The following is a 27,929-nucleotide window of genomic DNA, read 5'->3' as shown; positions in this document are numbered from 1 at the left end:
TTTGTGTAAATATATTAAATATGAATGTATATGATGAAATATTAGGTACGTACCTTTATGATTTATATTTACCTGATTGAGATATATTAATTTGTTGTTAGTGTAACTTAGTTTTTGTCCCCCCCTCTTGCCTATTCATTGTATTGTGGTAAGTGTGTTAGGATAAAGGCAGGAAGTTGGGCCTTCGGGAGGGAGAGTCCTTGCTAGATGCGGGAGCGGTATAGTTTTTTGACCATACAGACAGACATACAGACATACAGACAGGTCATAATATGTATTTTCCATATAAAGTATTCTATGCTTTAAGTTGATTGGAGACTCATTTATTTGTTAGATATAAGAAGAATAAACAGTTTTGTTGCACCATATCCCTAGATGTCATTGAATGTTTGGCCGTTTGAAAACCTTGAGTGTGGACTGTATGCGTACCAAACAACCCCGCTTCAGGCTTGGGCAGTGGCTATGGTAAAGACGAAAGGAAGCCACTACAGGGACAGAGAGAAGAGAAGGTACGGGACAGAGATAAAAAAAAGTTAGAAGACAGAGGGAAGAGAAGGTAGACACCTAGCGGTACCAGGAGCAGAGGACAGATATTGGAGTGTGACTGCAATGGAGACGGTCTGCTCTGAGGACATGGCTGGAGACAGTCTGCTCTGAGGACAGGACTGGAGACCGTCTGCTCTGAGGACAGGACTGGAGACCGTCTGCTCTGAGGACAGGACTGGAGCAGGCCGTGTTCTGATCATTAAATTATAGAGCAGTAAGCCAACGCTGGACACAACTGTCTTACTGAGGTGTCTGCTGTCTGGGCTGAGGGCTGTGCTGGGCTGAGGGCTGTCTGGGCTGAGGGCTGTGCTGGGCTTGGCTTGGTTGCTCTGGGAGAAATGTTAAAGCCGGCATGATGTGTTGCAGAGTGGCATTATTTAAATATCTAAAGTAGTGTGTAGGGAATACGCTCTGGTCTAAAGTAGTGTACTATGTAGGGAATACGCTCTGGTCTAAAGTAGTGTACTATGTAGGGAATAGGATCTGGTCTAAAGTAGTGTACTATGTAGGGAATACGCTCTGGTCTAAAGTAGTGTACTATGTAGGGAATAGGGTGCCATAGGGCTCTGGTATAAAGTAGTGCACTATATAGAGAATACGCTCTGGTCTAAAGTAGTGCACTATATAGAGAATACGCTCTGGTCTAAAGTAGTGTACTATATAGAGAATACGCTCTGGTATAAAGTAGTGTACTATATAGGGAATAGGGTGCCATAGGGCTCTGGTATAAAGTAGTGCACTATATAGAGAATAGGGTGCCATAGGGTTCTGGTCTAAAGTAGTGCACTATATAGAGAATACGCTCTGGTCTAAAGTAGTGTACTATATAGGGAATAGGGTGCCATAGGGCTCTGGTCTAAAGTAGTGCACTGTGTAGGGAATAGGGTGGCTCTGGGGACGCATACATTGTCATCTTGTTCAGGGACCTAGAGAGGGAGGTAAGTTGTCCAGAGGCTCTGGTGTCCTCTATCTGAACCTCTTCACAGTCTGTACCCAACCGTCAGGAGCTGCCGCTAGCTGGCACAGGACAGGATGGTCCTCTTGGGACGTTTCCCACTCCTCTACTCCCTGTCCGTCACCAAGCGTCTGTGGTGATGATGCCGGGGTTCAGAGTGAGGACAATCAAACACACCTCTTCCCTCGTCCGCTCCTCTTCCCTTCCTGATACACATTTAACTGTCAGAGTCCCTCTCTCTCCGGTCGTTGGTACAGATCCTTTCATGGTGCAAATTAGGGCATCACCAGGGATACGATAATTATCACGATACTTAGGTGCCGATACGAAATGTATTGCTATTCTCACTATTCTCACGATTCTATATATTTTGTGATTCGATACTTGATTGTGATTTGAAGTTGTATACATATTGCTCACTATATGTTAGTTGATCAGTCATTGAAATAAAAGTGCTGAAAACACTGTATGTCACTATTTAAAAAGAAAGAGAACAAGCTAGTACAGCCGACAAGAGCTAGCTAACACGACCTAGCTCTAGCTAACACGACCTAGCTCTAGCTAACACGACCTAGCTCTAGCTAACACGACCTAGCTTTAGCTAACACTACCTAGCTCTAGCTAACACGACCTAGCTTTAGCTAACACGACCTAGCTCTAGCTAACACGACCTAGCTCTAGCTAACACTACCTAGCCCTAGCTAACACTACCTAGCCCTAGCTAACACTACCTAGCTCTAGCTAACACTACCTAGCCCTAGCTAACACTACCTAGCCCTAGCTAACACTACCTAGCTCTAGCTAACACTACCTAGCTCTAGCTAACACTACCTAGCTCTAGCTAACACTACCTAGCCCTAGCTAACACTACCTAGCCCTAGCTAACACTACCTAGCTCTAGCTAACACTACCTAGCCCTAGCTAACACTACCTAGCCCTAGCTAACACTACCTAGCTCTAGCTAACACTACCTAGCTCTAGCTAACACTACCTAGCCCTAGCTAACACTACCTAGCTCTAGCTAACACTACCTAGCTCTAGCTAACACTACCTAGCCCTAGCTAACACTACCTAGCTCTAGCTAACACTACCTAGCTCTAGCTAACACTACCTAGCTCTAGCTAACACTACCTAGCCCTAGCTAACACTACCTAGCTCTAGCTAACACTACCTAGCTCTAGCTAACACTACCTAGCTCTAGCTAACACTACCTAGCCCTAGCTAACACTACCTAGCTCTAGCTAACACTACCTAGCTCTAGCTAACACTACCTAGCCCTAGCTAACACTACCTAGCTCTAGCTAACACTACCTAGCTCTAGCTAACACTACCTAGCCCTAGCTAACACTACCTAGCTCTAGCTAACACTACCTAGCTCTAGCTAACACTACCTAGCAAAAAAAAAAGGCAGGTTGTTTTTTTATTTCATTTTTATTTTTTTAAAATCGATACTTGAAGTCAAAGTATCAATTATAATATCGTCAAAAAATAATATTGCGAAATGTAACGGGACTTTTTTCCTCCATCACTAACACAAATCCTGCGGTACTATATGTATGTGGGCTCAAAAGATACACTAAGAATAAGAATGTGTTGTAACAGAAACGACTCCCGATGACAAGCCATCATCTAGTGTGTGATTGACAAAGCAACTAGCCTTCTCTGTGATTCGGTCTGTGTGTTGTCTATTGTCTTGTTATTTGTGTCTGTCTGTGTGTGGTCTTCTCTTGTGTTGTTAGGTATGTCTGTCTGTGTGTGTGGTCTTCTCTTGTCTTGTTATTTGTGTCTGTGTCTGTGTGTGTATGAGTCTGTGTGTGTATGAGTCTGTGTGTATGAGTCTGAGTGTTCTTTCAAAATAAAATTCTGTCCAGGGGTCTGTGTCGGTTCTGGATGTGGTTCTGGTACCACAGGGTGCTGTGAAGGTTCTGATTGTGGTTCTGGTACCACAGACCGGTGGGGAGGTTCTAGTAGTGATTCTGGTACCACAGACCGGTGCGGAGGTTCTGGTTGTGATTCTGGTACCACAGGGCGGTGGGGTGGTTCTGGTTGTGGTTCTGGTACCACAGGGCGGTAGGGAGGTACTGGTTCTAGTTGTGGTTCTGGTACCACAGGGTGATGGGGAGGTTCTGGTCCTGGTACCACAGGGACAGTGGGTAGGATCTGGGCCTGGTACCACAGGAGAGTGGGGAGGATCTGGTCCTGGTACCACAGTGTGGTGGGGAGGTTCAGGTCCTGGTACCACAGTACAGTGGGGAGGTTCCGGTTCTGCTACCACAGTGTGGTGGGGAGGTTGTGGTCCTGGTACCACAGTGTGGTGGGGAGGTTCAGGTCCTGGTACCACAGGAGAGTGGGGAGGATCTGGTCCTTGTACCATAGGACAGTGGGGAGGATCTGGTCCTGGTACCATAAGGTGATGAGAAGGTTATGGTTGTGGTTCTGGTACCACAGGGGGGTGGGGGGGTTCTGGCACCACAGGACGGTGGGGATGTTCTAGCTGTGGTTCTGATACCACAGGGCGGTGGGGAGGTACTGGTTCTAGTTGTGGTTCTGGTACCACAGGAGAGTGGGGAGGTTCTGGTTCTGGTACCACAGGGCGGTGTGGAGATTCTGGTTGTGGTTCTGGTACCACAGGGTGGTGGGGGGGTTCTGGTACCATAGGGCAGTGGGGAGGTTCTGGTTGTAGTTCTTGTACCACAGGATGGTGGGTAGGTTCTAGTTGTGGTTTATGGTTCTGGTACCACAGGTCGGTGCAGAGGTTCTGATATCACATGGCGATGGGAAGGTTCTGATTCTGGTATCACAGGGTGGTCGGGAGGATCTAGTTGTGATTCTGGTACCACAGAGCAGGGGGGAGGTTCTGGTTGTGGTTCTGGTACCACAGGGCGGTGGGTAGGTTCTGACAGCCCATGTACTCCTTCCTCATCTCTGCTTCGCTCAGAGGTGGAGTCGTGTTACAGGGCGCACCGGATAGGTTGACATCCAAAAGGCTGGATTTGGGGTCGAGGAGGCGGGACATCCCTGAATCCTGAGAAGAGATAGGAGGAAGAAGAGGGTCAGGTCAAATGATTGATGGTGGTTGTGTGATCTCCCACTTTATACATTATTGCGAGAGCATCATTTCAGGAAGCAACATAACAATTTTATAGATCATTTTGTTATCTCTTCTCAGTGGGTAACGCTAACTGTAGACATCGTTTTAATCCATTTTAAGAAATTAATAGAAAAATAACAATAAATAAATCCACAATGAGTAATGGTAACTTGGCTAAATACACAGGGTACTTGTACCGATTGGATGTGTAGGGGCACGAGGTAATTGAGGTAGCTACAGTACCAGTCAATAGTTTGGACACATCTACTCATTCATGTTTTTTTTGTTATTTTTTACTATTTTCTACATTGTAGAATAATAGTGAAGACATCAAAACTATGACATAACACATATGTGGTGGTGTGGGGGCTGTGCTTTGGCAAAGTGGGTGGGGTTATATCCTTCCTGTTTGGCCCTGTCCGGGGGTGTCCTCGGATGGGGCCACAGTGTCTCCTGACCCCTCCTGTCTCCGTCTCCAGTATTTATGCTGCAGTAGTTTATGTGTCGGGGGGCTAGGGTCAGTTTGTTATATCTGGAGTACTTCTCCTGTCCTATTCGGTGTCCTGTGTGAATCTAAGTGTGCGTTCTCTAATTCTCTCCTTCTCTCTTTCTTTCTCTCTCTCGGAGGACCTGAGCCCTAGGACCATGCCCCAGGACTACCTGACATGATGACTCCTTGCTGTCCCCAGTCCACCTGACTGTGCTGCTGCTCCAGTTTCAACTGTTCTGCCTTATTATTATTCGACCATGCTGGTCATTTATGAACATTTGAACATCTTGGCCATGTTCTGTTATAATCTCCACCCGGCACAGCCAGAAGAGGACTGGCCACCCCTCAGAGCCTGGTTCCTCTCTAGGTTTCTTCCCAGGTTTTGGCCTTTCTAGGGAGTTTTTCCTAGCCACCATGCTTCTACACCTGCATTGCTTGCTGTTTGGGGTTTTAGGATGGGTTTCTGTACAGCACTTTGAGATATCAGCTGATGTACGAAGGGCTATATAAATCAATTTGATTTGGATTTGATTTGATTTTGATTTGATATGGAATCATGTAGTAGCCCTCATGTAGTAGCCCTCAAAAAGTGTTCAACAAATCTAAATATGTTTTAGATTTTAGATTCTTCAAAGTAGCCTCCTTTTGCCTTGCACATGCTTGGGATTCTCTCAACCAGCTTCACCTGGAATGCTTTTCCAACGGTATTGAAGGAGTTCCCACGTATGCTGAGCACTTGTTGGCTGCTTATCCTTCACTCTGCGGTCCAACTCCTCCCAAACCATCTCAACTGGGTTGAGGTCGGGTGATTGTGAAGGCCAGGTCATCTGATGCAACACTCCATAACTCTCCTTCTTGGTCAAATAGCGCTTACACAGCCTGGAGGTGTGCTGGGTCAATGTCCTGTTGAAAAACAAACAATAGTCCCACTAAGCGCAAACCAGATGGGATGGTGTATCGCTGCAGAATGCTGTGGTAGCCATGCTGGTTAAGTGTGTCTTGAATTCTAAATAAATCACAGACAGTGTCACAAGTAAAGCACCATCACACCTCCTCCTCCATGCTTCACGGTGGGAACCACACATGCGGAGATCAGCCGTTCACCTACTCTGCATCTCACAAAGACACGGCGGTTGGAACCAAAAATCTAAAATTTGGACTCATCAGACCAAAGGACAGATTTACACCTGTCTAATGTCCATTGCTTGTGTTTCTTGGCCCAAGCAAGTCTCTTCTTATTGGTGTCCTTTAGTAGTGGTTTCTTTGCAACAATTCGACCATGAAGGCCTGATTCACACAGTCTCCTCTGGACAGTTGATGTTGAGATGTGTCTGTTACTTGAATAAAGGTTAAATAAACAAGAACGTGAACTCTGTGAAGCATTTATTTGGGATGCCATTTCTAAGGCTGGTAACTCTAATGAATTTATCCTCTGCAGCAGAGGTAACTCTGGGTCTTCCTTTCCTTTTCGTTTCCTCATGAGAGTCAGTTTCATCATAGCGCTTGATGGTTTTTGCGACTGCACTTGAAGGAACATTCAAAGTTCTTGAAATGTTCCGCATTGACTGACCTTCATATCTTAATGTAATGATGGACTGTCGTTTCTCTTTGCTTATTTGAGCTGTTCCTGCCGTAATGTTGACTTGGTCTTTTACCAAACAGGGCCGTCTTCAACTGATTGGCTCAAACACATTAAGAAGGAAATACTTGTAACTTTTAACAAGGCACACCTGTTAATTGAAATGCATTCCAGATGACTACCTCATGAAGCTGGTTGAGAGAATGCCAAGAGTGTGAAAAGCTGTCATCAATGCATAGTTTTAATGTCTTCCCTATTATTCTACAATGTAAAATAAAGAAAAACTCTTGAATGAGTAGGTGTGTCCAAACTGACTGGTACCCCAAAAATAGTTATTTTCTTTATTTGAGATTCTTCAAAGCAGCTGCCCTTTTGCCTTGATGACAGCTTTACACACTCCTGGCATTCTCTCAACCAGCTTCATGAGGTAGTCACCTGGAATTCTTTACTACATGATTCCATATGTGTTATTTCATAGTTTTTATGTCTTCACTGTCATTCGGGGCGGCAGGGTAGCCTAGTGGTTAGAGCGTTGGACTAGTAACCGGAAGGTTGCAAGTTCAAACCCCCAAGCTGACAAGGTACTAATCTGTCGTTCTGCCCCTGAACAGGCAGTTAACCCACTGTTCCTAGGCCGTCATTGAAAATAAGAATTTGTTCTTAACTGACTTGCCTAGTTAAATAAAGGTCAAATAAAAATAAATAAAAAATTTGACTGTGTAGAAAATAGTAAAAGTAAAGAAAAACCCTTGAATGAGTAGGTGTGTCCAAACTTTTGACTGGTACTGTATGTACATAAAGGTAGAGGTAAAGTAACTAGGCAACAGGATAGATAATAGACAGTAACAGCAGTATACTGTAGGTAGGGGTAAAGGATAGATAATAGACAGTAACAGCAGTATACTGTAGGGGTAAAGGATAGATAATAGACAGTAACAGCAGTATACTGTAGGTAGGGGTAAAGGATAGATAATAGACAGTAACAGCAGTATACTGTAGGTAGGATAGATAATAGACAGTAACAGCAGTATACTGTAGGTAGGGGTAAAGGATAGATAATAGACAGTAACAGCAGTATACTGTAGGTAGGGGTAAAGGATAGATAATAGACAGTAACAGCAGTATACTGTAGGTAGGGGTAAAGGATAGATAATAGACAGTAACAGCAGTATACTGTAGGTAGGGGTAAAGGATAGATAATAGACAGTAACAGCAGTATACTGTAGGTAGGGGTAAAGGATAGATAATAGACAGTAACAGCAGTATGCTGTAGGTAGGGGTAAAGGATAGATAATAGACAGTAACAGCAGTATACTGTAGGTAGGGGTAAAGGATAGATAATAGACAGTAACAGCAGTATAGTGTAGGTAGGGGTAAAGGATAGATAATAGACAGTAACAGCAGTATACTGTAGGTAGGGGTAAAGGATAGATAATAGACAGTAACAGCAGTATACTGTAGGTAGGGGTAAAGGATAGATAATAGACAGTAACAGCAGTATACTGTAGGTAGGGGTAGAGGATAGATAATAGACACTAAGAACAGTATACTGTAGGTAGGGGTAAAGGATAGATAATAGACAGTAACAGCAGTATACTGTAGGTAGGGGTAAAGGATAGATAATAGACAGTAACAGCAGTATACTGTAGGTAGGGGTAAAGAATAGATAATAGACAGTAACAGCAGTATACTGTAGGTAGGGGTAAAGGATAGATAATAGACAGTAACAGCAGTATACTGTAGGTAGGGGTAAAGGATAGATAATAGACAGTAACAGCAGTATACTGTAGGTAGGGGTAAAGGATAGATAATAGACAGTAACAGCAGTATACTGTAGGTAGGGGTAAAGGATAGATAATAGACAGTAACAGCAGTATACTGTAGGTAGGGGTAAAGGATAGATAATAAAGTGTCGATGCAGATAGTCCGGGCAGCTATTGGTTAACTATTTAATTAATATTTAGCAGTCAGTGAGCCTTATGGCTTGGTGGTGGAAGCTGTTCAGGGTCCTGTTGGTTCCATCGGTACTACTTGCAGTGCGGTATCAGTGAGAACAGTCTATGACTTGGGTGGCTGGAGTCTTTGATCATTTTTTAGGGCCTTTCTCTGACACCGCCTGGTATAGAAGTCCTGTATGGCAGGAAGCTTGGCCCCAGTGATGTCCTGGGCCGTACGCACAACCCCCTATAGCGCTTTGCGGTCGGCTGCCGAACAGTTGCCATTTGATGCAGCCAGTGAAATACTCTCAATGGTGCAGCTGTAGAACCTTTTAAGGATCTGATGGCCCCTGACAAAGGTGCAGCTGTAGAACCTTTTAAGGATCTGATGGCCCATGACAAAGGTGCAGCTGTAGAACCTTTTAAGGATCTGATGGCCCACGACAAAGGTGCAGCTGTAGAACCTTTTAAGGATCTGATGGCCCATGACAAAGGTGCAGCTGTAGAACCTTTTAAGGATCTGATGGCCCATGACAAAGGTGCAGCTGTAGAACCTTTTAAGGATCTGATGGCCCATGACAAAGGTGCAGCTGTAGAACCTTTTAAGGATCTGATGGCCCATGACAAAGGTGCAGCTGTAGAACCTTTTAAGGATCTGATGGCCCATGACAGTTGTAGAACCTTTTAAGGATCTGATGGCCCACGACAAAGGTGCAGCTGTAGAACCTTTTAAGGATCTGATGGCCCATGACAAAGGTGCAGCTGTAGAACCTTCTAAGGATCTGATGGCCCATGACAAAGGTGCAGCTGTAGAACCTTTTAAGGATCTGATGGACCATGACAAAGGTGCAGCTGTAGAACCTTTTAAGGATCTGATGGCCCATGACAGCTGTAGAACCTTTTAAGGATCTGATGGCCCACGACAAAGGTGCAGCTGTAGAACCTTTTAAGGATCTGATGGCCCATAACAAAGGTGCAGCTGTAGAACCTTTTAAGGATCTGATGGCCCATGACAAAGGTGCAGCTGTAGAACCTTTTAAGGATCTGATGGCCCACGACAAAGGTGCAGCTGTAGAACCTTTTAAGGATCTGATGGCCCATGACAGCTGTAGAACCTTTTAAGGATCTGATGGCCCATGACAGCTGTAGAACCTTTTAAGGATCTGATGGCCCATAACAAAGGTGCAGCTGTAGAACCTTTTAAGGATCTGATGGCCCATGACAAAGGTGAAGCTGTAGAACCTTTTAAGGATCTGATGGCCCATGACAGCTGTAGAACCTTTTAAGGATCTGATGGCCCACGACAAAGGTGCAGCTGTAGAACCTTTTAAGGATCTGATGGCCCATAACAATGGTGCAGCTGTAGAACCTTTTAAGGATCTGATGGACCATGACAAAGGTGCAGCTGTAGAACCTTTTAAGGATCTGATGGCCCATGACAAAGGTGCAGCTGTAGAACCTTTTAAGGATCTGATGGCCCATGACAAAGGTGCAGCTGTAGAACCTTTTAAGGATCTGATGGCCCATGACAATGGTGCAGCTGTAGAACCTTTTAAGGATCTGATGGCCCATGACAAAGGTGCAGCTGTAGAAACTTTTAAGGATCTGATGGCCCCTGACAATGGTGCAGCTGTAGAACCTTTTAAGGATCTGATGGCCCACGACAAAGGTGCAGCTGTAGAACCTTTTAAGGATCTGATGGCCCCTGACAATGGTGCAGCTGTAGAACCTTTTAAGGATATGATGGCCCATGACAAAGGTGCAGCTGTAGAACCTTTTAAGGATCTGATGGCCCCTGACAATGGTGCAGCTGTAGAACCTTTTAAGGATCTGATGGCCCGTGACAATGGTGCAGCTGTAGAACCTTTTAAGGATCTGATGGCCCCTGACAATGGTGCAGCTGTAGAACCTTTTAAGGATCTGATGGCCCGTGACAATGGTGCAGCTGTAGAACCTTTTAAGGATCTGATGGCCCACGACAAAGGTGCAGCTGTAGAACCTTTTAAGGATCTGATGGCCCACGACAAAGGTGCAGCTGTAGAACCTTTTAAGGATCTGATGGCCCACGACAAAGGTGCAGCTGTAGAACCTTTTAAGGATCTGATGGCCCATGACAAAGGTGCAGCTGTAGAACCTTTAAAGGATCTGATGGCCCGTGACAATGGTGCAGCTGTAGAACCTTTTAAGGATCTGATGGCCCATGACAATGGTGCAGCTGTAGAGCCTTTTAAGGATCTGATGGCCCATGACAAAGGTGCAGCTGTAGAACCTTTTAAGGATCTGATGGCCCATGACAATGGTGCAGCTGTAGAACCTTTTAAGGATCTGATGGCCCATGACAGCTGTAGAACCTTTTAAGGATCTGATGGCCCACGACAAAGGTGCAGCTGTAGAACCTTTTAAGGATCTGATGGCCCATAACAAAGGTGCAGCTGTAGAACCTTTTAAGGATCTGATGGCCCATGACAAAGGTGCAGCTGTAGAACCTTTTAAGGATCTGATGGCCCAAGACAAAGGTGCAGCTGTAGAACCTTTTAAGGATCTGATGGCCCACGACAATGTTGCAGCTGTAGAACATTTTAAGGATCTGATGGCCCATGACAATGGTGCAGCTGTAGAACCTTTTAAGGATCTGATGGCCCATGACAAAGGTGCAGCTGTAGAAACTTTTAAGGATCTGATGGCCCCTGACAATGGTGCAGCTGTAGAACCTTTTAAGGATCTGATGGCCCACGACAAAGGTGCAGCTGTAGAACCTTTTAAGGATATGATGGCCCATGACAAAGGTGCAGCTGTAGAACCTTTTAAGGATCTGATGGCCCATGACAGCTGTAGAACCTTTTAAGGATCTGATGGCCCCTGACAATGGTGCAGCTGTAGAACCTTTTAAGGATCTGATGGCCCGTGACAATGGTGCAGCTGTAGAACCTTTTAAGGATCTGATGGCCCCTGACAATGGTGCAGCTGTAGAACCTTTTAAGGATCTGATGGCCCGTGACAATGGTGCAGCTGTAGAACCTTTTAAGGATCTGATGGCCCACGACAAAGGTGCAGCTGTAGAACCTTTTAAGGATCTGATGGCCCACGACAAAGGTGCAGCTGTAGAACCTTTTAAGGATCTGATGGCCCACGACAAAGGTGCAGCTGTAGAACATTTTAAGGATCTGATGGCCCATGACAAAGGTGCAGCTGTAGAACCTTTTAAGGATCTGATGGCCCGTGACAATGGTGCAGCTGTAGAACCTTTTAAGGATCTGATGGCCCATGACAATGGTGCAGCTGTAGAGCCTTTTAAGGATCTGATGGCCCATGACAAAGGTGCAGCTGTAGAACCTTTTAAGGATCTGATGGCCCATGACAATGGTGCAGCTGTAGAACCTTTTAAGGATCTGATGGCCCATGACAGCTGTAGAACCTTTTAAGGATCTGATGGCCCACGACAAAGGTGCAGCTGTAGAACCTTTTAAGGATCTGATGGCCCATAACAAAGGTGCAGCTGTAGAACCTTTTAAGGATCTGATGGCCCATGACAAAGGTGCAGCTGTAGAACCTTTTAAGGATCTGATGGCCCAAGACAAAGGTGCAGCTGTAGAACCTTTTAAGGATCTGATGGCCCACGACAATGTTGCAGCTGTAGAACATTTTAAGGATCTGATGGCCCATGACAATGGTGCAGCTGTAGAACCTTTTAAGGATCTGATGGCCCATGACAAAGGTGCAGCTGTAGAAACTTTTAAGGATCTGATGGCCCCTGACAATGGTGCAGCTGTAGAACCTTTTAAGGATCTGATGGCCCACGACAAAGGTGCAGCTGTAGAACCTTTTAAGGATCTGATGGCCCATGACAAAGGTGCAGCTGTAGAACCTTTTAAGGATCTGATGGCCCATGACAGCTGTAGAACCTTTTAAGGATCTGATGGCCCCTGACAATGGTGCAGCTGTAGAACCTTTTAAGGATCTGATGGCCCGTGACAATGGTGCAGCTGTAGAACCTTTTAAGGATCTGATGGCCCCTGACAATGGTGCAGCTGTAGAACCTTTTAAGGATCTGATGGCCCGTGACAATGGTGCAGCTGTAGAACCTTTTAAGGATCTGATGGCCCACGACAAAGGTGCAGCTGTAGAACCTTTTAAGGATCTGATGGCCCACGACAAAGGTGCAGCTGTAGAACCTTTTAAGGATCTGATGGCCCATGACAAAGGTGCAGCTGTAGAACCTTTTAAGGATCTGATGGCCCATGACAAAGGTGCAGCTGTAGAACCTTTTAAGGATCTGATGGCCCGTGACAATGGTGCAGCTGTAGAACCTTTTAAGGATCTGATGGCCCATGACAATGGTGCAGCTGTAGAGCCTTTTAAGGATCTGATGGCCCATGACAAAGGTGCAGCTGTAGAACCTTTTAAGGATCTGATGGCCCATGACAATGGTGCAGCTGTAGAACCTTTTAAGGATCTGATGGCCCATGACAGCTGTAGAACCTTTTAAGGATCTGATGGCCCACGACAAAGGTGCAGCTGTAGAACCTTTTAAGGATCTGATGGCCCATAACAAAGGTGCAGCTGTAGAACCTTTTAAGGATCTGATGGCCCATGACAAAGGTGCAGCTGTAGAACCTTTTAAGGATCTGATGGCCCACGACAATGGTGCAGCTGTAGAACCTTTTAAGGATCTGATGGCCCCTGACAATGGTGCAGCTGTAGAACCTTTTAAGGATCTGATGGCCCACGACAAAGGTGCAGCTGTAGAACCTTTTAAGGATCTGATGGCCCACGACAAAGGTGCAGCTGTAGAACCTTTTAAGGATCTGATGGCCCACGACAAAGGTGCAGCTTTAGAACCTTTTAAGGATCTGATGGCCCACGACAAAGGTGCAGCTGTAGAACCTTTTAAGGATCTGATGGCCCATGACAAAGGTGCGGCTGTAGAGCCTTTTAAGGATCTGATGGCCCACGACAAAGGTGCAGCTGTAGTGCCTTTTAAGGATCTGATGGCCCATGACAAAGGTGCGGCTGTAGAACCTTTTAAGGATCTGATGGCCCATGACAGCTGTAGAACCTTTTAAGGATCTGATGGCCCACGACAAAGGTTCAGCTGTAGAACCTTTTAAGGATCTGATGGCCCATGACAGCTGTAGAACTTTTTAAGGATCTGATGGCCCCTGACAATGGTGCAGCTGTAGAACCTTTTAAGGATCTGATGGCCCACGACAAAGGTGCAGCTGTAGAACCTTTTTTGCTGTTGTTATTGTTGTTTTTTGTTGAATTTTACCCCCTTTTTCTCCCCAATTTCGTGGTATCCAATTGTTGTAGTAGCTACTATCTTGTCTCATTGCTACAACTCCCATACGGGCTCGGGTGAGACAAAGGTTGAAAGTCATGCATCCTCCGATACACAACCCAGCCAGCCGTACTGCTTCTTAACACAGCGTGCATCCAACCCGGAAGCCAACCGCACCAATGTGTCGGAGGAAACACCGTGCACCTGGCAACCTTGGTTAGCGTGCACTGTGCCCGGCCCGCCACAGGAGTCGCTGGTGCGCGATGAGACAAGGATATCCCAATCCCTCCCTAACCCGGACGACGCTATGCCAATTGTGCGTCGCCCCACGGACCTCCCGGTCGCTCTAACCTGGTCGCGGCCGGTAACGACAGAGCCTGGGCGCGAACCCAGAGTCTCTGGTGGCACAGTCTTTTAAGGATCTGACTGGTGGAAGGGAAGTTGTTGTGCTGTCTTCACGACTGTGTTGGTGTGTTTGGACCATAGTCCCATGGCCACCGAGAAACTTGAAGCTCTCGAAACCTGCTGCACTTACAGCCCCCCATCAATGTGGATGTTGGGGGTGTGCTCGGACCTCTGTTTCCCGTAGTCCACGATCAGCTCCTTTGTTTTGCTGACGTTGAGGTAAAGATTATTGTCCTAACACCATGATGGTTTTCAAGCCCTGCCACATCCGACGAGCGTCAGAGACGGTGTAGTAGGATTCCATCTTAGTACTGTATTGATGCTTTGCCTGTTTGATGGTTCATCGGAAGGCGTAGCGGGATTTCTCATAAGTGTCCGGGTCAGAGTCCCGCTCCTTGAAAGCGGCAGCTCTAGCCTTTAGCTCAGTGTGGATGTTGCCTGTAATCCATGGCTTCTGGTTGCAGGGTGCATGTTGTCTAGGGTGTGTGTGTGTTGTCTAGGGTGGGTGTGTGTGTGTGTTGTGTAGAGTGTGTGTGTGTGTGTGGTGTAGAGTGTGTGTTGTGCAGGGTATGTGTTGTGTAGAGTGTATGTTGTGCAGGGTGTGTGTGTGTTGTCTAGGGTGTGTGTGTGTGTGTGTGTTGTGTAGAGTGTGTGTTGTGTAGAGTGTATGTTGTGTAGGGTGTATGTTGTGCAGGGTGTGTGTGTGTGTCTAGAGTGTGTGTGTGTGTGTGTGTGTGTGTAGAGTGTGTGTGTGTGTTGTACAGGGTGTGTGTTGTGTAGAGTGTGTGTTGTGTAGGGTGTATGTTGTGTAGGGTGTGTGTGTGTTGTCTAGGGTGTGTGTGTGTGTGTGTGTGTTGTGTAGAGTGTGTGTTGTGTAGAGTGTATGTTGTGTAGGGTATATGTTGTGTAGGGTGTGTGTTGTTTAGAGTGTGTGTTGTGTAGAGTGTGTGTTGTGCAGGGTGTGTGTTGTGTAGAGTGTGTGTTGTGCAGGGTGTGTGTTGTGTAGAGTGTGTGTTGTGTAGAGTGTGTGTTGTGTAGAGTGTGTGTTGTGCAGGGTGTGTGTGTGTGTGTTGTCTAGGGTGGGTGTGTGTGTGTGTTGTGTAGAGTGTGTGTTGTGCAGGGTGTGTGTTGTGTAGAGTGTATGTTGTGCAGGGTGTGTGTTGTGTAGAGTGTGTGTTGTGCAGGGTGTGTGTTGTGTAGAGTGTGTGTTGTGCAGGGTGTGTGTTGTGTAGAGTGTGTGTTGTGCAGGGTGTGTGTTGTGTAGAGTGTGTGTTGTGCAGGGTGTGTGTTGTGTAGAGTGTGTGTTGTGCAGGGTGTGTGTTGTGTAGAGTGTGTGTTGTGCAGGGGGTGTGTGGTGTAGAGTGTGTGTTGTGCAGGGTGTGTGTTGTGTAGAGTGTGTGTTGTGCAGGGTGTGTGTTGTGTAGAGTGTGTGTTGTGCAGGGTGTGTGTACGTGTTGCATACCTTACTCAGGTGGTCTCTAAGGCACGGTGCAGGGTTTTGCTACATACCTTACTCAGGTGGTCTATAAGGCACGGTGCAAGGTTTTGCTACATACCTTACTCAGGTGGTCTCTAAGGCATGTTGCTGGGTGCAGCGAGGCCCAGCTGTCGGCTATGTTGAGCAGCACCACGTTCAGGTGTTTCAGAGATGCTTTCAGTCTCTTACTGAGCGCCCCGCTGTAACTCTGCTCTACGAAGACTAGTACTCGTCTCGCCCTGCAGCCTGCCAAGTCCGCTAGCAGCTCTCCCACACTGTAGCGCTCCTTCAGGTCCGCCTGCATTAGGGGCGAGAGGAAAAACCAAATGATCACCCATCACCGTCTATATCTAAACATACAGGTTCAACCCTGCTGTTTCATAATCAGCCATCAGCTCACCCACAGAGGAATCCTGGGGAGAGGGAGACAAGCAGTCACACAACGCCGATCTGTCACAGTCTTACAGACTTTCACGTTATTTCCTTTTGTTTTGTATTTATTTAGTATGGTTCCTTTGTTTTTGTCATTATTTAGTATGGTCAGGGCGTGAGTTGGGTGGGCAGTCTATGTTTTTTTTTCTATGTTTTGGGGTATTTCTATGTTTCGGCCTAGTATGGTTCTCAATCAGAGGCAGGTGTCATTAGTTGTCTCTGATTGAGAATCATACTTAGGTAGCCTGGGTTTCACTGTGTGTTTGTGGGTGATTGTTCCTGTCTCTGTGTTTTGCACCAGATAGGGCTGTTTTGGGTTTTCACGGTTCTTGTTTTTGTTAGTTTGTTAATGTGAAGTGATTTATTAAAACATGAATCAAAAAACCACGCTGCGCTTTGGTCCGCCTCTCCGTCAATGGAAGAAATCCCTTACACAGACAATGGCTTACGTTCAAAGCACACAGGTGTTCTAAAAGTTCCTAACCTATATACGCTTTAGCCGTAATCTCAGAAACCCCCCCCAAAAAAACAATTCTGCCATGAGGTTATTTCAAACCTGTTCAAACTGACATCCAAATGGATGGAGCATGAAATATCGACTAGCAACAAATCCTAGAGGGTGCTAGATCGATGTGTCAGAAGGTGTTGTGGATCAGGAACGTTCTAGAGCTGATCTGAGGCCCAGTGGGACAAGCATTAGAGAGAAGAATACATATACAAACCAAGGAGCTTTACCCATGCAGGCGTTCACTGTCTGCTCTGCTCCTGATCCTGTCTGGTCTCTATAGTCTCTATAGTCTCTATGGTCTCTATAGTCTCTATAGTCTCTATGGTCTCTATGGTCTCTATAGTCTAAATAGTCTCTATAGTCTCTATAGACTCTACGGTCTCTATAGTCTAAATAGTCTCTATAGTCTCTATAGTCTCTACGGTCTCTATAGTCTCTATAGTCCCTATAGTCTCTATAGTCTCTATAGACTCTACGGTCTCTATAGTCTAAATAGTCTCTATAGTCTCTATAGTCTCTATAGTCTCTACGGTCTCTATAGTCTCTATAGTCCCTATAGTCTCTATAGTCTCTACGGTCTCTATAGTCTCTATGGTCTCTATAGTCTCTATGGTCTCTATAGTCTAAATAGTCTCTATAGTCTCTATAGTCTAAATAGTCTCTATAGTCCCTATAGTCTCTATAGTCTCTATAGTCTCTACGGTCTCTATAGTCTCTATGGTCTCTATAGTCTAAATAGTCTCTATAGTCTCTATAGTCTCTATAGTCTAAATAGTCTCTATAATCTAAATAGTCTCTATAGTCTCTATAGTCTCTATAGTCTAAATAGTCTCTATAATCTAAATAGTCTCTATAGTCTCTATAGTCTCTATAGTCCCTATAGTCTCTATAATCTAAATAGTCCCTATAGTCCCTATAGTCTCTATAGTCTAAATAGTCTCTATAGTCTCTATAGTCTCTATAGTCTCTATAGTCTAAATAGTCTAAATAGTCTCTATAGTCTCTATAGTCTCTACAGTCCCTATAGTCTCTATAGTCTCTATAGTCTAAATAGTCCCTATATTCTCTATGATCTCTATAGTCTCTATAGTCTCTATAATCTCTATGGCCTCTATAGTCTAAATGGTCTATAAGGCCTCGGGCCTTATATAGGCAACACCTGGTATGGTGGGCGAGTCCGAGCTAACCAAGCTAGTTGGTGATGTTAACAGTGACGTTTCTGTTGATGGCACAGAAGAACTCTTCGTGGTTCTGGTCCTGGTTGATGACAAGAGTGGAAGAACTATCAATGGCACTCCAGCAATGTCTGCTCTCCATGTTAGGCTGCCAATAAATCTTGAGTGAACTCTCACACCATTGGCCACTCGTAGACATTATTTCCCTTGCCTCCAGGCAAGCATCGATTTACTTTTGTATGAGCGTGTATAGCACATGGGGATGTGTGAACCTTACTCCTCAGCCTGAAGTGTCCCCACTTGTGCCAGCGAATAGCTAGCTTTTCACGTGACGCCAACTGGTAAGCCGCTTCAGGAGGTCGATCAATCTGAGCCTTGTGTGTCTTATGAAAGACTCTGAGGAGGGTCGTTGATGTTACGGTTCAACCCGGCAGGAGACCCGTGAGGGTCGTTGATGTTACGATTCAACCCGGCAGGAGGCCCGTGAGGGTCGTTGATGTTATGGTTCAACCCAGCAGGAGGCCCGTGAGGGTCGTTGATGTTATGGTTCAACCCGGCAGGAGGCCCGTGAGGGTCGTTGATGTAACGGTTCAACCCGGCAGGAGAACCGTGAGGGTCGTTGATGTTACGGTTCAACCCGGCAGGAGACCCGTGAGGGTCGTTGATGTTACGATTCAACCCGGCAGGAGGCCCGTGAGGGTCGTTGATGTTACAGTTCAACCCGGCAGGAGGCCCGTGAGGGTCGTTGATGTTACGATTCAACCGGGGAGGCGTTGATGTTACGATTCAACCCGGCAGGAGGCCCGTGAGGGTCGTTGATGTAACGGTTCAACCCGGCAGGAGGCCCGTGAGGGTCGTTGATGTAACGGTTCAACCCGGCAGGAGGCCCGTGAGGGTCGTTGATGTAACGGTTCAACCCGGCAGGAGAACCGTGTTGAGGGTTCAACCCGGTGGCAGGAGGCCCGCATGATCGTATGTAACGGTTCAACCCGGCAGGAGAACCGTGAGGGTCGTTGATGTAACGGCCAACTCCGGGTTTGGCTTTACTCTTAGTTTCCTCAACTCCCACTAAAATCCCGCAGGAGGCCCGTGTCGTTAGTCTCAGATTCGTGCCCTTTTCTTGCTCCGTTCGTGGCGATGGGTCAAGGCACCATCTCAGTGCAAGAGGCAACTACAGTCCCTGGTTGAACCAGGCTGCATTAATGGCTGTGACGGTTTTCATGGTGAATAATTAGTTTCAAATTCATTCTTGGGTTTCTAGTTTACTTTGGGGTCCGGGTGGTGAATAAGGAGGCCCAGATGCACAACCGGAATTTGGCAATATTTTGTAAATATGAATTTGTGTTGCCCACTAAAATAAAATAAACTGTAACGGATGGAATCTCAGTTAGTAACTACAGGGATTGGAATCAGTTAGTGCTAGGAGGAATCAGTTAGTGACTACAGGATGGGTCAGTTAGTGACTACAGGATGGAGAAACATCAGTTAGTGACTACAGGGATGGAATCCAGTTAGAGACTACAGGATGGAATCAGTTAGTGACTACAGGATGGAATCAGTTAGTGACTACAGGATGGAATCAGTTAGTGACTACAGGATGGAATCAGTTAGTGACTACAGGATGGAATCAGTTAGTGACTACAGGATGGAATCAGTTAGTGACTACAGGATGGAATCAGTTAGTGACTACAGGATGGAATCAGTTAGAGACTACAGGATGGAATCAGTTAGTGACTTACAGGATGGAATCAGTTAGTGACTACAGGAATCAGTTAGAGACTACAGGATGGAATCAGTTAGTGACTACAGGATGGGATCAGTTAGTGACTACAGGATGGGATCAGTTAGTGACTACAGGATAGAATCAGTTAGTGACTACAGGATGGGATCAGTTAGTGACTACAGGATGGGATCAGTTAGTGACTACAGGATGGAATCAGTTAGTGACTACAGGATGGAATCAGTAGTGACTACAGGATGGAATCAGTGACTGACTGGATGGAATCAGTTAGTGACTACAGGATGGAATCAGTTAGTGACTACAGGATGGAATCAGTTAGTGACTACAGGATGGAATCAGTTAGAGACTACAGGATGGAATCAGTTAGTGACTACAGGATGGAATCAGTTAGAGACTACAGGATGGAATCAGTTAGTGACTACAGGATGGAATCAGTTAGAGACTACAGGATGGGAGTCAGTTAGTGACTACAGGATGGAATCAGTTAGTGACTACAGGATGGAATCAGTTAGAGACTACAGGATGGAATCAGTTAGTGACTACAGGATGGAATCAGTTAGTGACTACAGGATGGAATCAGTTAGTGACTACAGGATGGAATCAGTTAGTGACTACAGGATGGAATCAGTTAGTGACTACAGGATGGAATCAGTTAGTGACTACAGGATGGGATGAGTTAGTGACTACAGGATGGAATCAGTTAGTGACTACAGGATGGAATCAGTTAGTGACTACAGGATGGAATCAGTGACTACAGGATGGGAATCAGTTAGTAACTACAGGATGGAATCAGTTAGTGACTACAGGATGGGATCAGTTAGTGACTACAGGATGGAATCAGTTAGTGACTACAGGATGGAATCAGTGACTACAGGATGGGAATCAGTTAGTGACTACAGGATGGAATCAGTGACTACAGGATGGAATCAGTTAGTGAATACAGGATGGAATCAGTTAGTGACTACAGGATGGAATCAGTTAGTGACTACAGGATGGAATCAGTTAGTGACTACAGGATGGGATCAGTTAGTGACTACAGGATGGAATCAGTTAGTGACTACAGGATGGAATCAGTTAGTGACTACAGGATGGAATCAGTTAGAGACTACAGGATGGAATCAGTTAGTGACTACAGGATGGGATCAGTTAGTGACTACAGGATGGAATCAGTTAGTAACTACAGGATGGAATCAGTTAGTGACTACAGGATGGGATCAGTTAGTGACTACAGGATGGAATCAGTTAGTGACTACAGGATGGAATCAGTTAGAGACTACAGGATGGAATCAGTTAGTGACTACAGGATGGAATCAGTTAGTGACTACAGGATGGAATCAGTTAGAGATTACAGGATGGAATCAGTTAGTGACTACAGGATGGAATCAGTTAGAGACTACAGGATGGAATCAGTTAGTGACTACAGGATGGAATCAGTTAGAGACTACAGGATGGAATCAGTTAGAGATTACAGGATGGAATCAGTTAGTGACTACAGGATGGAATCAGTTAGAGACTACAGGATGGAATCAGTTAGTGACTACAGGATGGGATCAGTTAGTGACTACAGGATGGGATCAGTTAGTGACTACAGGATAGAATCAGTTAGTGACTACAGGATGGGATCAGTTAGTGACTACAGGATGGAATCAGTTAGTGACTACAGGATGGAATCAGTTAGTGACTACAGGATGGAATCAGTTAGGATGGAATCTTACAGGATGGAATCAGTTAGTGACTACAGGATGGAATCAGTTAGTGACTACAGGATGGAATCAGTTAGAGACTACAGGATGGAATCAGTTAGTGACTACAGGATGGGAAGTGACTAGGATGGAATAGTTAGTGACTACAGGATGGAATCAGTTAGTGACTACAGGATGGGAAGTTAGTGACTAGGATTAGTTAGACTACAGGATGGAATCAGTTAGAGATTACAGGATGGAATCAGTTAGTGACTACAGGATGGAACTCAGTGGAATAGTTAGTGACTACAGGATGGAATCAGTTAGAGACTACAAGATGGAATCAGTTAGAGATTACAGGATGGAATCAGTTAGTGACTACAGGATGGAATCAGTTAGAGACTACAGGATGGAATCAGTTAGTGACTACAGGATGGGATCAGTTAGTGACTACAGGATGGGATCAGTTAGTGACTACAGGATAGAATCAGTTAGTGACTACAGGATGGGATCAGTTAGTGACTACAGGATGGGATCAGTTAGTGACTACAGGATGGAATCAGTTAGTGACTACAGGATGGAATCAGTTAGTGACTACAGGATGGAATCAGTGACTACAGGATGGAATCAGTTAGTGACAACAGGATGGAATCAGTTAGTGACTAGAGGATGGAATCAGTTAGTGACTACAGGATGGAATCAGTTAGAGACTACAGGATGGAATCAGTTAGTGACTACAGGATGGAATCAGTTAGAGACTACAGGATGGAATCAGTTAGTGACTACAGGATGGAATCAGTTAGAGACTACAGGATGGGAGTCAGTTAGTGACTACAGGATGGAATCAGTTAGTGACTACAGGATGGAATCAGTTAGAGACTACAGGATGGAATCAGTTAGTGACTACAGGATGGGATCAGTTAGTGACTACAGGATGGGATCAGTTAGTGACTACAGGATGGAATCAGTTAGTGACTACAGGATGGAATCAGTTAGTGACTACAGGATGGAATCAGTGACTACAGGATGGAATCAGTTAGAGACTACAGGATGGAATCAGTTAGTGACTACAGGATGGAATCAGTTAGAGACTACAGGATGGAATCAGTTAGTGACTACAGGATGGAATCAGTTAGAGACTACAGGATGGGAGTCAGTTAGTGACTACAGGATGGAATCAGTTAGTGACTACAGGATGGAATCAGTTAGAGACTACAGGATGGAATCAGTTAGTGACTACAGGATGGAATCAGTTAGTGACTACAGGATGGAATCAGTTAGTGACTACAGGATGGAATCAGTTAGTGACTACAGGATGGAATCAGTTAGTGACTACAGGATGGGATGAGTTAGTGACTACAGGATGGAATCAGTTAGTGACTACAGGATGGAATCAGTTAGTGACTACAGGATGGAATCAGTGACTACAGGATGGGAATCAGTTAGTAACTACAGGATGGAATCAGTTAGTGACTACAGGATGGGATCAGTTAGTGACTACAGGATGGAATCAGTTAGTGACTACAGGATGGAATCAGTGACTACAGGATGGGAATCAGTTAGTGACTACAGGATGGAATCAGTGACTACAGGATGGAATCAGTTAGTGAATACAGGATGGAATCAGTTAGTGACTACAGGATGGAATCAGTTAGTGACTACAGGATGGGATCAGTGACTACAGGATGGAATCAGTTAGTGACTACAGGATGGAATCAGTTAGTGACTACAGGATGGGATCAGTTAGTGACTACAGGATGGAATCAGTTAGTGACTACAGGATGGAATCAGTTAGTGACTACAGGATGGAATCAGTTAGAGACTACAGGATGGAATCAGTTAGTGACTACAGGATGGGATCAGTTAGTGACTACAGGATGGAATCAGTTAGTAACTACAGGATGGAATCAGTTAGTAACTACAGGATGGGATCAGTTAGTGACTACAGGATGGGAGTCAGTTAGTGACTACAGGATGGGATCAGTTAGTGACTACAGGATGGAATCAGTGACTACAGGATGGAATCAGTTAGCAACTACAGGATGGGATCAGTTAGTGACTACAGGATGGAATCAGTTAGAGACTACAGGATGGAATCAGTTAGTGACTACAGGATGGAATCAGTTAGTGACCACAGGATGGAATCAGTTAGTGACTACAGGATGGAATCAGTTAGTGACTACAGGATGGGAGTCAGTTAGTGACTACAGGATGGAATCAGTTAGTGACTACAGGATGGGATCAGTTAGTGACTACAGGATGGAATCAGTTAGTGACTACAGGATGGAATCAGTTAGTGACTACAGGATGGAATCAGTTAGTGACTACAGGATGGGATCAGTTAGTGACTACAGGATGGAATCAGTTAGTGACTACAGGATGGAATCAGTTAGTGACTACAGGAGGCATAGTTGCTAACAACACTTCTAACTAACATAATCCAGTCCCTCGTTGTGTTGATGCACAGGGAAGTAAATGACTCATTGGGTTAACTATTTATCCATCTATATTAATCTATCTATACTCACTATGCCATTGTAGTTGCCGTCCCAGAGCAGCATGGTCCCGTCGTTCCTGGTGGGGCTGTTGAGATAGAGGACCAGGGAATCTGCACAGTGCTGCTTCCCACAGATATAAGAGATGTGGTTCCTTATCACTCGTTTCTCTGTAGCTGGGTATACCCACTCCTCTGTAGAGAGACAGGGATAGAGAGGTTAGAGAGGGTGTATCAGGCAGTGTGTGTCTGTGTCCTGGTCCGTCCTCTCCCACCTGAGAGCTGTCCGTTCCCAGCGAAGAAGGTCTTGATGTGATCTCTGTGGAAACCGTTGTTCCTCAGCATCCTGTAGAAGAGCTGCAGGTTCTGAACGTGATGCTGGTACGTGATCTGTTGCTGCCATCCACCTGCACACACGGACACACGTGCACACCCACACATACCACACACCCACACAGACACACACACACACACATACCACACACACACACACATACCACACACCCACACATACATATTGATTAAGGGTGTCTGCTGATGTGTTGGTCTGTAAAGAGTAGGTGTTGGTCTGTAAAGAGGAGGTGTTGTCTGTAAAGAGGAGGTGTTGTCTGTAAAGAGGAGATGTTAGTATCACATTTTCTTTTCATTTCATTACAGTACAACGGTTTGATTTGTTTGATCGTAGCTAGCTACATAGCTAGCTACATAGCCGTCTCTGTATCAAAGATAATTGTGTAGTCTAGAGCGATTTTCTAGGTTACCTAGCCAGCTATTGTCGTTCTTTTAACGCAACGTAACGTAATCAACAACGCAGCCACTGCCAGCTAGCCTACAAAGTCAACAACGCAGCCACTGCCACCTAGCCTACTTCAGCAGTACTGTATCATTTTTAATCATTTTAGTCAATAAGATTCTTGCTACGTAAGCTCAACTTTCTGAACATTCGAGACGTGTAGTCCACTTGTCATTCCAATCTCCTTTGCATTAGCGTAGCCTCTTCTGTAGCCTGTCAACTATGTGTCTGTCTATCCCTGTTCTCTCCTCTCTGCACAGACCATACAAACGCTCCACACCGCGTGGCCGCGGCCACCTAATCTGGTGGTCCCAGCGCGCACGACCCACGTGGAGTTCCAGGTCTCCGGTAGCCTCTGGAACTGCCGATCTGCGGCCAACAAGGCAGAGTTCATCTCAGCCTATGCCTCCCTCCAGTCCCTCGACTTCTTGGCACTGACGGAAACATGGATCACCACAGATAACACTGCTACTCCTACTGCTCTCTCTTCGTCCGCCCACGTGTTCTCGCACACCCCGAGAGCTTCTGGTCAGCGGGGTGGTGGCACCGGGATCCTCATCTCTCCCAAGTGGTCATTCTCTCTTTCTCCCCTTACCCATCTGTCTATCGCCTCCTTTGAATTCCATGCTGTCACAGTTACCAGCCCTTTCAAGCTTAACATCCTTATCATTTATCGCCCTCCAGGTTCCCTCGGAGAGTTCATCAATGAGCTCGATGCCTTGATAAGCTCCTTTCCTGAGGACGGCTCACCTCTCACAGTTCTGGGCGACTTTAACCTCCCCACGTCTACCTTTGACTCATTCCTCTCTGCCTCCTTCTTTCCACTCCTCTCCTCTTTTGACCTCTCCCTCTCACCTTCCCCCCTACTCACAAGGCAGGCAATACGCTCAACCTCATCTTTACTAGATGCTGTTCTTCCACTAACCTCATTGCAACTCCCCTCCAAGTCTCCGACCACTACCTTGTATCCTTTTCCCTCTCGCTCTCATCTAACACTTCCCACACTGCCCCTACTCGGATGGTATTGCGCCGTCCCAACCTTCGCTCTCTCTCCCCCGCTACTCTCTCCTCTTCCATCCTATCATCTCTTCCCTCTGCTCAAACCTTCTCCAACCTATCTCCTGATTCTGCCTCCTCAACCCTCCTCTCCTCCCTTTCTGCATCCTTTGACTCTCTATGTCCCCTATCCTCCAGGCCGGCTCGGTCCTCCCCTCCCGCTCCGTGGCTCGGCGACTCATTGCGAGCTCACAGAACAGGGCTCCGGGCAGCCGAGCGGAAATGGAGGAAAACTCGCCTCCCTGCGGACCTGGCATCCTTTCACTCCCTCCTCTCTACATTTTCCTCTTCTGTCGCTGCTGCTAAATTCACTTTCTACCACTCTAAATTCCAAGCATCTGCCTCTAACCCTAGGAAGCTCTTTGCCACCTTCTCCTCCCTCCTGAATCCCCCTCCCCTCCCCCTCCTCCCTCTCTGCAGATGACTTCGTCAACCATTTTGAAAAGAAGGTCGACGACATCCGATCCTCGTTTGCTAAGTCAAACGACACCGCTGGTTCTGCTCACACTGCCCTACCCTGTGCTCTGACCTCTTTCTCCCCTCTCTCTCCAGATGAAATCTCGCGTCTTGTGACGGCCGGACGCCCAACAACCTGCCCGCTTGACCCTATCCCCTCCTCTCTTCTCCAGACCATTTCCGGAGACCTTCTCACCTCGCTCATCAACTCATCCCTGACCGCTGGCTACGTCCCTTCCGTCTTCAAGAGAGCGAGAGTTGCACCCCTTCTGAAAAAACCTACACTCGATCCCTCCGATGTCAACAACTACAGACCAGTATCCCTTCTTTCTTTTCTCTCCAAAACCCTTGAACGTGCCGTCCTTGGCCAGCTCTCCCGCTATCTCTCTCAGAATGACCTTCTTGATCCAAATCAGTCAGGTTTCAAGACTAGTCATTCAACTGAGACTGCTCTTCTCTGTATCACGGAGGCGCTCCGCACTGCTAAAGCTAACTCTCTCTCCTCTGCTCTCCTCCTTCTAGACCTATCGGCTGCCTTCGATTACTGTGAACCATCAGATCCTCCTCTCCACCCTCTCCGAGTTGGGCATCTCCGGCGCGGCCCACGCTTGGATTGCGTCCTACCTGACAGGTCGCTCCTACCAGGTGGCGTGGCGAGAATCCGTCTTCTCACCACGTGCTCTCACCACTGGTGTCCCCCAGGGCTCTGTTCTAGGCCCTCTCCTATTCTCGCTATACACCAAGTCACTTGGCTCTGTCATAACCTCACATGGTCTCTCCTATCATTGCTATGCAGACGACACACAATTAATCTTCTCCTTTCCCCCTTCTGATGACCAGGTGGCGAATCGCATCTCTGCATGTCTGGCAGACATATCAGTGTGGATGACGGATCACCACCTCAAGCTGAACCTCGGCAAGACGGAGCTGCTCTTCCTCCCGGGAAGGACTGCCCGTTCCATGATCTCGCCATCACGGTTGACAACTCCACTGTGTCCTCCTCCCAGAGCGCTAAGAACCTTGGCGTGATCCTGGACAACACCCTGTCGTTCTCAACTAACATCAAGGCGGTGGCCCGTTCCTGTAGGTTCATGCTCTACAACATCCGCAGAGTACGACCCTGCCTCACACAGGAAGCGGCGCAGGTCCTAATCCAGGCACTTGTCATCTCCCGTCTGGATTACTGCAACTCGCTGTTGGCTGGGCTCCCTGCCTGTGCCATTAAACCCCTACAACTCATCCAGAACGCCGCAGCCCGTCTGGTGTTCAACCTTCCCAAGTTCTCTCACGTCACCCCGCTCCTCCGCTCTCTCCACTGGCTTCCAGTTGAAGCTCGCATCCGCTACAAGACCATGGTGCTTGCCTACGGAGCTGTGAGGGGAACGGCACCTCAGTACCTCCAGGCTCTGATCAGGCCCTACACCCAAACAAGGGCACTGCGTTCATCCACCTCTGGCCTGCTCGCCTCCCTACCACTGAGGAAGTACAGTTCCCGCTCAGCCCAGTCAAAACTGTTCGCTGCTCTGGCCCCCCAATGGTGGAACAAACTCCCTCACGACGCCAGGACAGCGGAGTCAATCACCACCTTCCGGAGACACCTGAAACCCCACCTCTTTAAGGAATACCTAGGATAGGATAAAGTAATCCTTCTCACCCCCCTTAAAAGATTTAGATGCACTATTGTAAAGTGGCTGCTCCACTGGATGTCATAAGGTGAATGCACCAATTTGTAAGTCGCTCTGGATAAGAGCGTCTGCTAAATGACTTTAATGTAAATGTAAATGTAAATGTTGGTCTGTAAAGAGGAGGTGGAGGTGGTCTGTAAAGAGGAGGT

The 27,929-nt window shown here is 46.4% G+C and overlaps 1 protein-coding gene across 1 annotated transcript in view; it reads right to left on the bottom strand.

Annotated features, from left to right (window-relative positions):
- Positions 1-2,919: 2,919 nt before the first annotated feature.
- si:ch211-67e16.11 (uncharacterized) overlaps positions 2,920-27,929 on the bottom strand; it is a 72,773-nt gene continuing 47,763 nt past the window's right edge. The window contains exons 4-7 of the mRNA XM_065019666.1: positions 24,066-24,197; positions 23,825-23,985; positions 15,838-16,056; positions 2,920-4,526 (exon numbers count right to left, since the gene is read on the bottom strand). Of these exons, the coding sequence (XP_064875738.1) occupies positions 4,320-4,526; positions 15,838-16,056; positions 23,825-23,985; positions 24,066-24,197 (719 nt within the window). The 3' untranslated portion in view covers positions 2,920-4,319. The remainder of the gene's footprint in view (positions 4,527-15,837; positions 16,057-23,824; positions 23,986-24,065; positions 24,198-27,929) is intronic.

This window comes from Oncorhynchus nerka, linkage group LG1 (genome assembly GCF_034236695.1).
Source record: "Oncorhynchus nerka isolate Pitt River linkage group LG1, Oner_Uvic_2.0, whole genome shotgun sequence".
NCBI lineage: Eukaryota > Metazoa > Chordata > Actinopteri > Salmoniformes > Salmonidae > Oncorhynchus > Oncorhynchus nerka.
The sequence above is the reverse complement of the archived record's forward strand: the minus strand, read 5'-3'. Positions and strand labels throughout refer to the sequence as shown.